The following is a 13,894-nucleotide window of genomic DNA, read 5'->3' as shown; positions in this document are numbered from 1 at the left end:
GACCACAGACAATTCACAATGCTAACTGTCAAAACATGCACCACATGAGGTAGGGGAAAAAACTTTAGCACATCTGCTTTGAGAATTCCTTAAAGACCAAGTTTAAAGTGGCGAACAGATGTTATAAAAACACAACTTTTTCACAATATCATCTTAGTGGTTACAATCTAAAACTACAGCAGATCTAAGCAGTTTAATGTTTTGTTTTCTTTTTTTTTTTTGGGGGGGGGGCACTGGTGTTGCAACAAATAAGAAAAAGCTCAGCTGTTTTTTATTGACCACCAAAAGGCATCATTTATGTGATCTAAATGTCCACCTGGACAGAATGTGACAGTAGCCAGTTGAGCTTCACTTTCTTTTATTTAAGCAACATTTAAAAGTTAAATTTTGTTCAAAGACTTCCCACAAGGAATTATATTAAGTTAGTGATGTCAACCAAAAGACGCAATTAGGAGAGTGGTAAATGTTTTTATAACATTTGTTTGCTGCTTTAAACTTGATCATTAATGCCTTAAAAGTATTAAACACTTATGAAATGTGTGAAGTGGCATGGTAGCACTGCATTTAATGTTGCAGTCTCCCAGCTCCAGTATATGAGGTTTAGTCCTGGCCTTTAGAAGCTGCCATGGTATAGCCTACATGTCCTCCATGTGTAACCATAAGCTTCAACTGAGTACTCTTTTCTCCCATCTTCCAGAGGCAAATTGAGTTTGAATGACTATTCTAAACTGTCCTTATGTTTCTACTACTGAGCTGTTCAACTGGGTCTCATATTTAAATACCCTACTTAATATCAGACATAGTATACCTTCTCATCCTTCCTAAGGGTGGAGGGACATAAAGCAGTTATGCAAATAATGGGTTGAGATTGTGCAGCTGTTTCTGGAGCTTTAGAATAACACAAGATTTTGTGTAATAGAGAATAGTAAAGATTTTTAAAATGTCCAAGAGCACAGCATGGAATAATGCCAGGGAAGGAATCTGGTTATTTTTTAATTATGGTCAGAGGTTTAGCTGTTGACCATCACTTTGTGGGTTACAGTGCTAGTACCTTGCAGAATGGTGCTCAGAAAAGAATCCAAGATGTCTTCAGAACCTGCCTCCACAACCGATCTAGATAGACAGCTGGTTAGTGCCTGCAGGGCTGACAATGCTTCTGACTCAATCTTCTTGCTGTCGGTTTGGAAGACCTAAAACAGAAAATTAAATAAATAGTGCAATGCAAGTCACCCAAGTCATCAAGCCATTTTTAAGCATGAAGGATAGTTTTTCCTCTGAAAACTCAAAATGGATCATTACAATTAGCTTAGTGTTGGTTTTAATCAATTTTCATATTAGCATACTCACATTTCCACTGACTTCTCAACTTCTAACTTCCTAAATCAAGATCAGGGACTTATTGTTTTTTTTTTTTGTCCTCACTAAACAACCACACAGTCCATCCCACTAGCCAACTTATTCCCATAATATGGCTGATTTTAGCCTCCAAGAGTGGAGTGGAGACTCAAGTGGAGGAGGGCATTTTTCTTGATGGATTTTTTTGTTTTTATGTATACAACCTCCCACAGTGCACCTCAGCAAATGCTTCAGGGCACAGAGTGAAAAGAATTCAGTGTGGAGATATCAACTTGCTTGTGTGAATGATTCTTCCTTTCAGACAGACATGCACCTCCACCCCACAGGAGGAAGGTACTCCTACCAAGTCCCCAGGTCTCCATCATAGAATCTTATAGGAGGACATCAACATATACACACCCTTTTCCTCCTTCTCTTTCTCCCTCTCTGGGGCAGAAAAACGGGCAATGGCCACTATTTTCCAACTTCGCAACAGCAATTCCTCCAATGCTTTTGCTACTAAATGACCCTGTATTGGTTGGGCTGCAGTCAAGGCTCTATCCCTCTAGGCCACAGACAAGTTTGAAACCTCACTCATGTTGTTGGATTCTGAAAAATGACTCCCTTAAATTCCTGTAAAACTGTCAACCAAGAGTGTGGCAAAAAACAGATCTCATGCATTTAAGGCTTCACTTTATTCTGACTTGAAATGGGAAAAAAACGTTTTTTTAAAAAACAGTACCGAAAAACTACATGAAGCAGTTGAAAATCAGAAATTCAGCACTCTCCAGTAACAAGTACGCAGATGGAGTAGCCCAACATGAAGCACACTTGCCTTTAGTGCAGAAGTATGTGGATTTTATTCTTAAACCAGGTAGTTGGATTAATTTTCCAATGCTGATACTGAAGTGCAGCATAAGCAGAATGCTGCACTTCTGAGTTTGCCATCCTTCAGATGAGATGTTAAACCAGGGCCCAATCTGCCTAAGTTGGTGACAGCTCAAGGTGGCTGTAATGGATCTCACAGCACTTCCCTTATCAAAAAGAATAAGGACTATTCCCCTGGTGTCCTGGCCAAATTTCCCACTGTCAGTATGAGGGTCCCATTCAGAAGCTTTGGAAAGTCGAACCTCATATGCTCAAGACCATATGATTGACTTTTCAGAAAGTCAAAGCTTTTGAATGGAGATCACGGTACAGTGGTGATCTGGGAAGCTACCCTTTTCCCAACTGTAGTACAATCTCGGAGTTGGTATATTGAATATACAGTTAGTGGGGGGAGGTGCAGGGGGATTAGCCTCCTGCAAAAACATCCACTTTTGTTGTTTTCTGAAGTTCGACTTCTTGAAAAATCGATCATATGGTCTTGACCATATAAATTTGACTTTTTGAAAAGTCGAACTTCTGAATGTGATCCCAGTAAGAATACCCCCTTGGGACTACCCTGAAAGGAGGCCATTTGCCTAGTGGGACTATCTCGGTCAACAAAGTGGAAATAAATAAAGTGAAAAAAGTGTTTTCATTAGTTTGGTTCTAAGTTATATATATTCTTCAAGTTTACAGTTAACAATAAGAAAAAGAAACATGTTTGCATATACAGCTACCTTACTGATGTTAAATCTAAATGATGCACACATACAAACTACAAACTCTGATGTGAAACAAAGTTGTATAAAATGCTACATTATGATAAATAAATAAGCCATTGGGAAAATTCAAACCACAAATACATTTAATAAAAATGAACATGTTTGGCCTCTCACACCTTTCATAGCTCCATAGAAGAATAAAATCATAAGAGGAAGAAATTGCTGTCTAAGAGTAAGAGGGAGCGAGCCCTAAACTGGAAACACTCTCTCCTCAGCATAAACAAGCAAATAAGACCTTGTGAATTCCTCCAAAGTTAACTTCAAATCCAAATTAGCTTCCTAAACTAAGGACAACCATAAGGCATTCTTTAGTTACATCAGTAACCTAAAATGAAAGGCCCTGATTTGTGCCGAGCTGGCAGTTAAGAATACCACATATGCTAAGCCAGTGGACATTTCACAGAACCTGTCAGCTAACAGGATAGCAAACTTCACTCCCCTGTCCCCACCACATGTACCCCATGACATCCCTACCACCTGTCCTCTACCTTGTAACTCTAAAGAGCAGGTCATGAATGCCCTTTCTAAGGTCAAAAACACAGCATTTATGGGATATGTTAACATCCCAGCCTACACCTTACATGGGCTCAAACAGAAATTACCACCACCATTGGGTAATATTTTCAGTCATAGTCTAAGCACTGGCTTCATCCCAGCTGAATGGAAAAAGGCCACCGTTATCCCCTTGCACAAAGGTGGTTCTTCCACTGACCTCGGGAACTATAGACCTATTAGCCTGACCAGCCTTATCTGCAAGGCAATGGGGCGTATCATCATGGACCTTACACCAAAGATATAGGTAATCTCTAAACACTTGACCCTACTCAATTTGGATTTGTCAAAGGGAGATCATGCCTGGACTTCTTCGAGACAGTCACCAAGGCCCTTGACGAGGGGAAATCTGTGCATACAGCCTACCTAGACTTAGCCAAGGCTTTTGACACTGTCCCCCACTCAGACATCATTGACAAACTCACCTAGCTCGACATCAACCCTTATATCATTAGGTGGATCACTAACTGGCTCACTAACGGAACCCATATAGTCAAAATAGGGGACTCCACCTCCAACAGCAAACCTGTAACCAGTGGTGTTCCACAGGGATCAATAATGGGGTCACTACTGTCTGGAATCTATTTCTCCAAAGTACAAGCTAAATCTAGAGGTCTATGGCTGAGTTTGAGTTTGCTGGAGCAGTCATAGAATCTCCAAATGATGTCAACACCCTACAAGAGGGTCTTACACAAACAATGATTGGTGCCAAAGTTGTACTCTGACAGGCTGAATGAATAGAACATTCAACTGTGCAAAGATCAACATAAGTAGATAGAGGTATTCACAGTGCTGTCACTTTTGCTCTCTAGGGCTGCTGCAACAGCACTGTGCTGGTAGTAATCCCTCCCATTCACTCCTTCTGCAAACCAGCTGTGTCAAGTTTCCAGAAGACCTAGCATTAACTGTTCTCTCAGCTGTAACTGGCACTAGCGTAAATGAGTTGTAAACCCTGAGAGACTCAGTGAGTTTAATTACCTCGGTATAACAGAGAGAAAGAAGGAATGAATTACCTTGTTATGTAGGCATCTCCCAGGCTAAATACATTAACAATGTAAGGATCACTATGATGTAAATGCTGAGGAGACTTATTCCTAGGAAAATGATCATGATTTTATGCAAACTATACATTGAGTACACTGAGGAACCCATATAAAGTACAGTTGTGTAAAAACTTACCAAAACTGTAGATTTCATATTAATCTCACAGCTGCAATATTCCAGTACTGATGGGTTAATCCTGCCTGAGGTAATCTAATGTCCGGATGGAGTACCAAAGCCAAAACCTTCCTGATGCACCATATGCCTGACATATGACCTCAACCCCTACACACAAGGGTAAATAAGCGAGCATATGACTGGAAAAGCCTCATACTATCTACAGCCAGAAGACCCTGCGGGAACCAGAGAACAAATAAAATAGTCCAACTAAGAGGGGGAAAAGTAACTGTTCCTCTCCTTGGGCAATAAATGTACAGAAAGATCGCCAAAGAGAGATTAACAGAGCAAAGGGGGAATAGGGAGGGTTGCAATACTGCAACAGTGATCAGTAGAACATTACTGAAATTCTTACACAACTGTACTGTGCCATTCCTTAGCTCACTGTTGCAACATTCCAATGATGATAGGTGATTCTCAAAGTTACAGGTTGTTAAGGGTGGATGCTGTGGAGATGTAGGATCTGTCTACCAGTTCTAGGAGGGCAAATCTAGCAAAGGCATTTCTAAATCTGAAATAAAAAATGTTCTGTAGTGTCTAATAAAGGTGTGAACTGATAACCAGGTGGCTGCCTCCAGAACAGATCTGGAGTCAATACCTTTGAAGAAGGCTCCAGGTGAAAAGATTGTTCTGGTGGAATAAACCTTCACCATGAGGACACAGATTTGTCAAGTATGGAGTAAAATAATGAGATGACTTTGGAAATCCACTTGGAGATGATCTATTTGGAGATAGGACTACCCAACTTGCTCTTTTCTAGGATGACAAAAAGCTGGTGTTTTCCTGAAAGCATTTGTCCCATCCAAGTGGAATATTAATGGTCTGTGCACAACCATGGAATGGAGAAGTCTTTCTTCCTTATTTTGTGGGTTAAGAAAGAAGGCAGGCAAAAAGATAGTCTTGTTGATGGACAGTTCATTTACTACCTTTGGCATAAAAAGGGGGGGGGGATGTTTAGACCTTAAGGAAACCATATCCTTATAGAATATGAGGAAAAGCAGAATGGCCATAAGGGACTGAAGCTCAGTAACTCTTCTGACAAAGGTGAGAGCAACCAACAGAACTATTTTAAAGGTACAGAACTGAGGTTATTGGCTACTGGTTCAAAATTTGGTACAGTAAGTTTTTTCCAAGACAAAGCTAAAATCCCAGGAGAGGAATGGACCACCTAAGTGGGTTCAGGTGAAAGACACCTTTTAAAAACTGTTTGACTCCAATTCTGGGAAGCAGCAGAGGGTTTAGAGGCATGCAGGCAAAGACAGCAGACAGGTGTGCCTTAAAGGGAGGAGTAGGCTAGTCCACTTTTTAGCAACTCACACAAGTAAGGCAGAGTAAGCAAGCTCTCTACCTTAAATAGGTCCTTCTTCTTCTTAAGACACCAGATAAAAAAATCTTTCCACTTGGTGATGTAAGAGTTTCTAGTTGTAGGCTTCTTGCCTCCTGGAGCATGTGCTCTGAAAATCAGTGTCAGAAAAGGATTAAAATTCAAGTCAAATTGAGAGCCTGCAGGTTGGGATGTAAGAGAAGGGGCCCTTGTTCTGTGTGAACAAGTCCACTTTATGGAGTAACTTGCAGTGACAGACCCGGGCTAGATGGAGAAGGAGGAACCAGTGCTGCCTGGGTCAAAAGGAAGTTACTAGCAAGATTCCTGGTTTGTTTCTTTGGAACTTCAGGAGGCATTTCAGACTGGGGGAGGGAAATGCATACAGGAACTTTTCCCCCATTGGAAGGGCAAGGCATCCATTCTCCAGGCCTGAGAGCAATGGATTCTGGAGCAAAACATCTTGAGCTGTTTCTTCTGAAAAGAGGAGAGATATCTATTTGAAGGACACCTCATTTGTGGATTATGTCCAGGAAGACCTTCATGTTCAACTTCCATTTGTAAGGGTCTTCCATGGACCAGATTAGTGAGTTTGTGAGAGCATTGTCTGCTGACAGAATTCAAATGGCCTAAAGGGCAAAGGTGTTTTTACTGCATTGTCCCATGCCACAGCTAGCCTGCACAGCTGGTAAGACTTTGCTCCCCTCCTGATTTGTTGATACTATCACATGACTGTGGTGTTGTCTGTAAAAATCCTGAAAGAACCTGGTTTCCAGAGGTGTGAGAATACCTTAAGAACTTTGATAAGGGCCTTCATTTCCTTGAGCACTGATGTGTTTCCTCATTTCCCAGGGTAACTACTGGCCTTGAATAGTTGTAGGACCCGTCCATGTACCACAAGCCAGATCTGATGTGTCTCTATTGATTTCTTGGGTGGAGGGAAAGGTAACCCTGGATTGAGATGGATCTGGGAAACCCACTATTGCAACTCTTCTTCAGAAAAGGCATTTAGACCAATTTAGAAGTCCAGTGAGACACCAAAGGGACTTCATGTACCAGTGGATCTTTCTTGTTTGAATTCAGGCCAAGGCTACCATAGGTATTATGGCTGCCATGTAGCCCAGAGCTCTTAGGAGTTCTCTTACTGAAGTGTAACTTAGGAGAAACAGGGACTGGACATAGTTGGAAAGGAATAGCACTTTCCCTAGAGGAAGAAAGGTGGTAATTGAGAGTAAGTGTTCATCCTGCAACCCAAGACGACAAGATACTGCGATGGGATTAGAAAAGACTTCATGAGGTTGACGGTGAAGTCTTTCCACAAGTGAAACTGTGTGAAAAGAGGTGGATTAGTAAAGTATCCTTTGAAGCAGCCTGGATAAGAAGATCATCTAGTTTAGAAAATATTTTTACTCACTGGTTTCTGCAAAAGACAATGGCTGGTGTGAGGCACTTTGTGAAAAACCTGGTAGCAGAAAGACTGAAGGGAAAATCAGAGTACTGAAAGTGTGATAAAGAAACGGAACCTGAGGAATTTTTTGCAGATGAGGTGGATAGGTATGTGAAGGTATACATCCTTCAAAAGTCTAAGGATATTAGAAAGGCTTGTAGGAGGATAAAAGGAAGTAGAGTTCACAAGGAGAGAATTTTTCAACGTGGTACTTGCAGAAGGTTGTTGAGGTGAGATAAATCTAGTATGTCCATACTTTCTTGATTACTTGAGAGGATTCTACTAGCACTGTCTGCAGTACAATTAATGCAGCTGGAGATATTAAACTTTACCATGTGGAGCTGTGGCATCTGGCTTTGCATTTTATTATATGGGAACATACAACATTTTAAAATGGCATATAAAACATTTCTCACTGCAGTATGGAGTTTACAAAAGAAGGCAAGACAGAGACAGTTAGCAATGAAGAAAGCAGCATCAGCCTGGTCTGAAGGTTCGTACTGCAAGTTGTGGCCCTTCAGAAAATATCAGTGGATAAATTTCCTCAACAGGTGGCACATCATTCTGAACATTCATTTTTTACATATCTGCTTTGAGCTTTTCAGATTTGTACAAGGGGCTGATTTTATGTGGCCAGCTCCACTTGTATTTGATAATAATATTGCAGAGAATTGGAGGGTGTGTGAGCAACAGTACAATATTTTCATACAAGGTGCATTTTCTGATAAAGATGACCGTACAGAGGCATTTATTCTGCTTAATTTAGCTAGTTCAGAAGTCATAGAAAGAGAGCTTTCATTTGTGTATGCACTGGCTGTATTTGCAGGATAGGGGGAAAATCATCATATAGTGCTGCAGGCTGAGTCAAGGGAAGACCCAGAGAGCTTAAAAAGTAAATTTAGAGAAATGTGCAACCCCCAAACGAATATTATAATGGAAAGGCACTTATTTAACATAAGAGATCAAAAAACTGGTGAAACCTTTGCAGCATATATAACTGACTTGAGAAACAGAGCTAAAATGTGCAGATTTGGTATTTAAGGGATGAGTTGATAAAAGACAGACTTGTGTGTGGTACTAAAGATGATGCTGTGAGAAAGCTTTTGCTTTGCGACAGTGATTTAACTTTGAATAAGGCCATTGAGATTTGTCAGATATATGAGCTCACAGAAAAGGATGTAAATATGCTTACAAATGAGAAATGCACGCTTCCAGTATTTTATAGTAATCACGTTGATAGTATGCACCAAGTGGTTAAAAGAAACTTGGCAGCAACTGTGAACTCTGTAACACTCACTGGTAAACCCCATAGCTTTCTAGCAAAGTCCAGAGTGCACACAGTCTCAGTGAAGCACAAGGGCGAGTCAACAAACTCAAAGCATGTTCCCTCACCTACCATAATTGTGGTGGTAATCATGTGTCTAAAAGAGAAAAGTGCTTAACTTTTGGTCAGCAATGCTACAGATCTAAAAAGTGGAATCATTTCCAAAGATTTTATAAATCAAAAGAGGCTTATTCTTTTATTAAAAGAGAACACTCAAATAGACGAGCTGATCAATTAGAAAGCTGTGACCCTACTTTTATGTTGATGGTGTGTCTGTGCTTAATGAAACAGTAAATACAGTAGATTTATAGGCAAAGAATGAAGTATTTTGTACTGTTTGGATAAATGGAAAACCCATAGAGCTCAAAGCAGACAAAGGTTCAAAGTGCAATGTTATGTCAGCAGAAACATTTGCTAGAGTATGTGCTAGTGAGAAGCTTGATTTAGCAAAATGTGCAACGCTTGTTGCTTATAGTGGTGAAGAAATTCAAATTGAAGGTTCAGTAGTGCTTTCATGTTACTCTGCTGTGAACAACTATGACTTGCAATTTTATGTGGTCAAAAGGCACATACAATCATTATCAAGCCTCAGAGACAGTTTGAAAATGGGACTTCTTTCATTTAATAAGGAGGTGCACCATGTAAGCTTGAAAGACCAATTTTGCCCAGTCTATTTTTTCTACCTATGTTGATCTTTTCGAAGACAAACTAGGCAAGCTCCCAGTTGTGTACTCCATGAAGTTAGACTCAAAAGTTAGCCCAGTTATCAGACCTGCCTGGAAAGTTCCAATAGCTATACAGAACACAGTCAGAGCTAAACTAGATAAAATGGTGCAGCAAGCTGTAATTTGTCCAGATGAAGAACCAACTGAATGGGTATCATCCATGGTTGTAGCTCATAAGAAAAGGTCAGATGATATCACCATATTTATTGATCCACAAGATTTGAACAATGCACTGAAAAGACCTCATCTTCCAATGAATACAGTCAAATAATTTGCTGCTCTTATGCCAAATCCCACTGTTTTTTCTCTCTTGGATACAAAGAGTTAATTTTGGCAAATTTTGCTTGACTGAAAATCTTCATTGCTAACCACTTTCAGTACTCCTTTTGGCAGGTACAGATTTTTGACAATGCCATTTGGGATAAATTCTGGGCATCAGTGTGCTATTATAGTTGATGACATTCTAGTAGGAGGTAATGGTGAAGCTGAGCATGACAGATTCCTCAAGAAAATTCTGGAAAAAGCATGTGAAGTGAATCTTAAGCTGAATCCTCAGAAGTGCAAATTCAGGTTACGAGAAGTTACTTATGTTGGTCATATATTTACCAGTTCAGGCTTACGACCAGATCCTTCCAAGCAAACAGCAATTCTTGAGATGCCAGCTCCAGACAATGTTTAAGTCCTACAATGTTTTCTTGGCATAGTTAACTACCTAGGCAAAGTTCATTCCAGACTTGAGCCAACTTTCAGCACCACTCAGAGTGCTGACAAGCAAAGATGTACCTTGGTCATGGTCAGAACACCAGAGAGCATTTGATGTCCTGAAACAGAGAATTGTTAGTCCACCAACTCTCAGATACTATGATGATCACATTGGTCTTGGTGCAGTCATTCTTCAAGAGGGTAGACCAGCAGCTTATGCATCCAGAACTCTAACCCAAACTGAAATGCAGTACGTGCAGATAAAGAGCTCTTGGTAATTGTGTTTGCATGTTCGAAGTTCCATGATTATATTTAAGGTAGACCTATCCAGATCAAAACAGATTACCAACCTCTAGTCACTATTTTGAGAAAGCCTATGTATACAGCTCCTGCCAGATTGCAATGCATGATGCTCAAATTACAAAAGTATAATTTCAATATTGTCTACACAAAAGGCAAACTTCTTTATCTTTCTGATACATTATCCAGATCGCCCAGAAATACCACTGAATAGAATGAAAATGAGAAATTTGATTTTGAAGTCATGGAAGTGAGAAATTTTTCTTCCACACGTCTTGATGAGCTTAGAAGTCATACAGCCACATCCAGTTCTTCAGAAGCTCAACCACTTTATCATTCGAGGATGGCAGTCAAAGCAATCTTGTTTGCGTCATGATCTGCAACCTTATTTTCCTTACATAGATGAGATTTTGGCAATGATATCATGAAAGGTCCAAAAGTGATTGTTCCAAAATCCTTACATCAAGAGTATATTACTATTTTGCATTGTGGCCACCAAGAACTGAATCTACCAAAAGAAGGGCGAGAGTATTAATGTTTTGGCCTTCTATGTCACAGGACATTAAGAGAGTACTTTCATCTTGTTCTATATGTAATAGTACTAAGCCACATCAACACAAAGAACCACCTTCAGCTAAACCAGATTCCTTAACTACCTTGGTTGACAGCAGCTGCAGACATTTTCGAAACCACGCACACCACAAACCCAGTTTCACATAGAACTATCACAACTGCAAAACAAACACATAAACACACAAAGACATACTCTGAGGCACTGATCAAAAATCTACCAAAACTACAGACGCCTCCAAAGCAGACACCCAAGCAACTGCCACCTCAAGACATAAGACATGCAACACATAGTTCTCAAAGTCAGTGTGCTAAACAGTCACAGCCCTTAAGGCCAAACACAATGCCAGACACACTTGTTATAGGTGACTCCATAGTCAGACACACTGACGTCCCACTCACCAGACTGAACAAGGAAAAGATCACAGTAAAATGCCTGTCAGGCGTAACATAACATAACACAAGCACTCAGGTCACTCCACAGCAAGTACAAGTATGACTCAGTCATTGTCCATGCCGGTGTGAACGACCTGAGACGTACCTCCCTGGACTACATGAAGAGAGACATAGAGGAGCTCTCAGATTATGTAGCCCAGGCCGGTATGACCCTGACCCTGAGCAGTATCCTACCCTCACCAAGAATGATGCCACAATACAGAGACAAAATGATCAGCTTTAATAATTGGCTTAATTACTGGTGTCATTCTAAGGGGATCCAATGTCTGTCTGCCTGGGATGACATGCTTGACAAGCCACGCTGCTTCGCAAGGGACGGCTTGCACCTGTCACCTCTGGGCTTCCAGATATTGGCAAAGGCTCTTGCCACCCCCATAGTGCCTTTTTAGGCAAGGCTCAAATGATAAACCTACCGGCCTAGAAAACAAAAATGGAGAAAAACTAAGGGTAATACTGCTCAATGCCAGAAGTCTAAACCTCAAGATGCACGCCCTCGAAGCCCTCCTCAGTATGGAGAACATCGATGTCTGTGCTGTGACTGAAACCTGGTTCAAGGCTCCTGAGAGCACCCCAGCACTATCAGGTTATACCTCATATCATGTGTTCCGGCCCCAAAATCCGGACCGAACCACAAAAGGAGGGGGAGTATCCATATTCATAAAGGATACCCACACCTCCAGGTTAGTGGCAATGCACGAAGCATCGGAGACCATCCAGGTGCAATTAACCATAGGTAAAACTGGCCTACAGTTTGTAAAATGCTACAGACCACCTTCTCAAACTCAGGAAACCCACACAGCCTTCCTGAAGACACTGGAAAGTATGAATGTCTCTCCAAACACCATCATATTGGGTGACTTCAACTACCCAAACATAGACTGGGAACATTACTCAAGCCCCAACACCCTAGCCCAAAGGTTCCTGGAGTTCATACACTCAAATGCTATGGAACAACTAGTCACCATTCCCACAACAGGAGAAAATATACTAGACCTGATCATCACAAACATGGGGACAAAATGCTCCACACCGGAAGTATATCCCTCATTGGTGAGATCAGACCATAAATTAATCTCACTGGAGATCCACATCCCACCCCCACCCCCAGCAAAAAAGACCACAGTGAAGAACTTCTCAAAAGCAAACTTCACACTTCTTAAGACTGGAGTGGTATCCTTCAAGGCCCCCGAGCCAGTGGAAACCACAACCCAAGCTGCTGAAACCCTTACAAATGCCTTCTACGAGCACCTCCAGGAATGTATGGATCAAGCAATCCCTAATAAAATCAAGACCCTTTCCACCAAAGGCAGGCTCCCGGTCTGGTGGACCCCAGCCATAAACAAACACTACAACAAGAGGAGAAAGCTACTACATGACAGAGCAAAATCCCTAAAAGGGAAGGCATCTCTGATCAATACTAGCAAAAACTACGATCACTCATAAAATCATCCAAGGCCAACTTTGAGAGAAAAATCGCTAATGACACAAAAGACAATCATAAGGCCTTCTTTAGCTATGTTAGAAACCTGGGTGGAAACTCCCAGATATGCTCAGAATTAGTCCAAAATGATAAAAAAATCACTGAACCCACAGACATTGCCAACATACTGGCAGACAGGTTCAGTGCAAATTTCTCCCCTCCCTCCCCTCTAAAAGGAGAAATATCTATCCCACCAGAGTCTAGCCTCCCAAACATCTCAGATGCCCAGGTGAGAGCTGCTCTCTCTAAAGCAAAAAACAGCATCAATGGGACCGGACGGTGTCCCCGGCTGTGTGCTACACGAACTCAATGAGGAACTAAACCCACACATAAGGCTGCTGTTTAATCTTAGCCTTACTACAGGATACGTACCCAAAGAATGGCGTACGGCAACTGTGGTCCCACTCCACAAAGGCGGTGCTTCTATGGACCCTGGAAATTACCGCCCCATAAGCTTGACGAGCCTTGTCTGCAAAGCTATGGAGAGGATCATCATGGAACTCATAAATAAAGACATTGGGGACCTACAGACACTGGATCCTACCCAATTTGGCTTTGTCAAGGGCAGATCCTGCCTCTTGAACTTGGTCGACTTTCGAAACAGTCACTAAGGCCATTGATGAGGGTAAGGCAGTTCACACAGCCTAACTTGACCTAGCAAAAGCGTTCGACACAATACCCCACTCGGGCATCACAGAAAAGCTCACCAGCTTAGATGTAAACCCATATGTCACAAGATGGGTTGCAAACTGGCTCAAGGACAGAACACACAGGGTTAGAGTTGCTGATGCCATGTCAGACTCTAAGCCGGTCAC

The 13,894-nt window shown here is 41.4% G+C and overlaps 1 protein-coding gene across 1 annotated transcript in view; it reads right to left on the bottom strand.

Moving 5' to 3' along the window:
* MMS19 (MMS19 homolog, cytosolic iron-sulfur assembly component) overlaps positions 1-13,894 on the bottom strand; it is a 2,295,919-nt gene that overhangs the window by 1,607,694 nt on the left and 674,331 nt on the right. Inside the window, exon 10 of the mRNA XM_044055580.1 lies at positions 1,052-1,190. Within this exon, the coding sequence (XP_043911515.1) occupies positions 1,052-1,190 (139 nt within the window). The remainder of the gene's footprint in view (positions 1-1,051; positions 1,191-13,894) is intronic.

The sequence above is a fragment of the Protopterus annectens genome, chromosome 14.part0 (genome assembly GCF_019279795.1).
Source record: "Protopterus annectens isolate FY-2018-M chromosome 14.part0, PAN1.0, whole genome shotgun sequence".
Classification (NCBI taxonomy): Eukaryota; Metazoa; Chordata; order Ceratodontiformes; family Protopteridae; genus Protopterus; species Protopterus annectens.
This window is presented reverse-complemented; position numbering and strand designations above follow the sequence as displayed.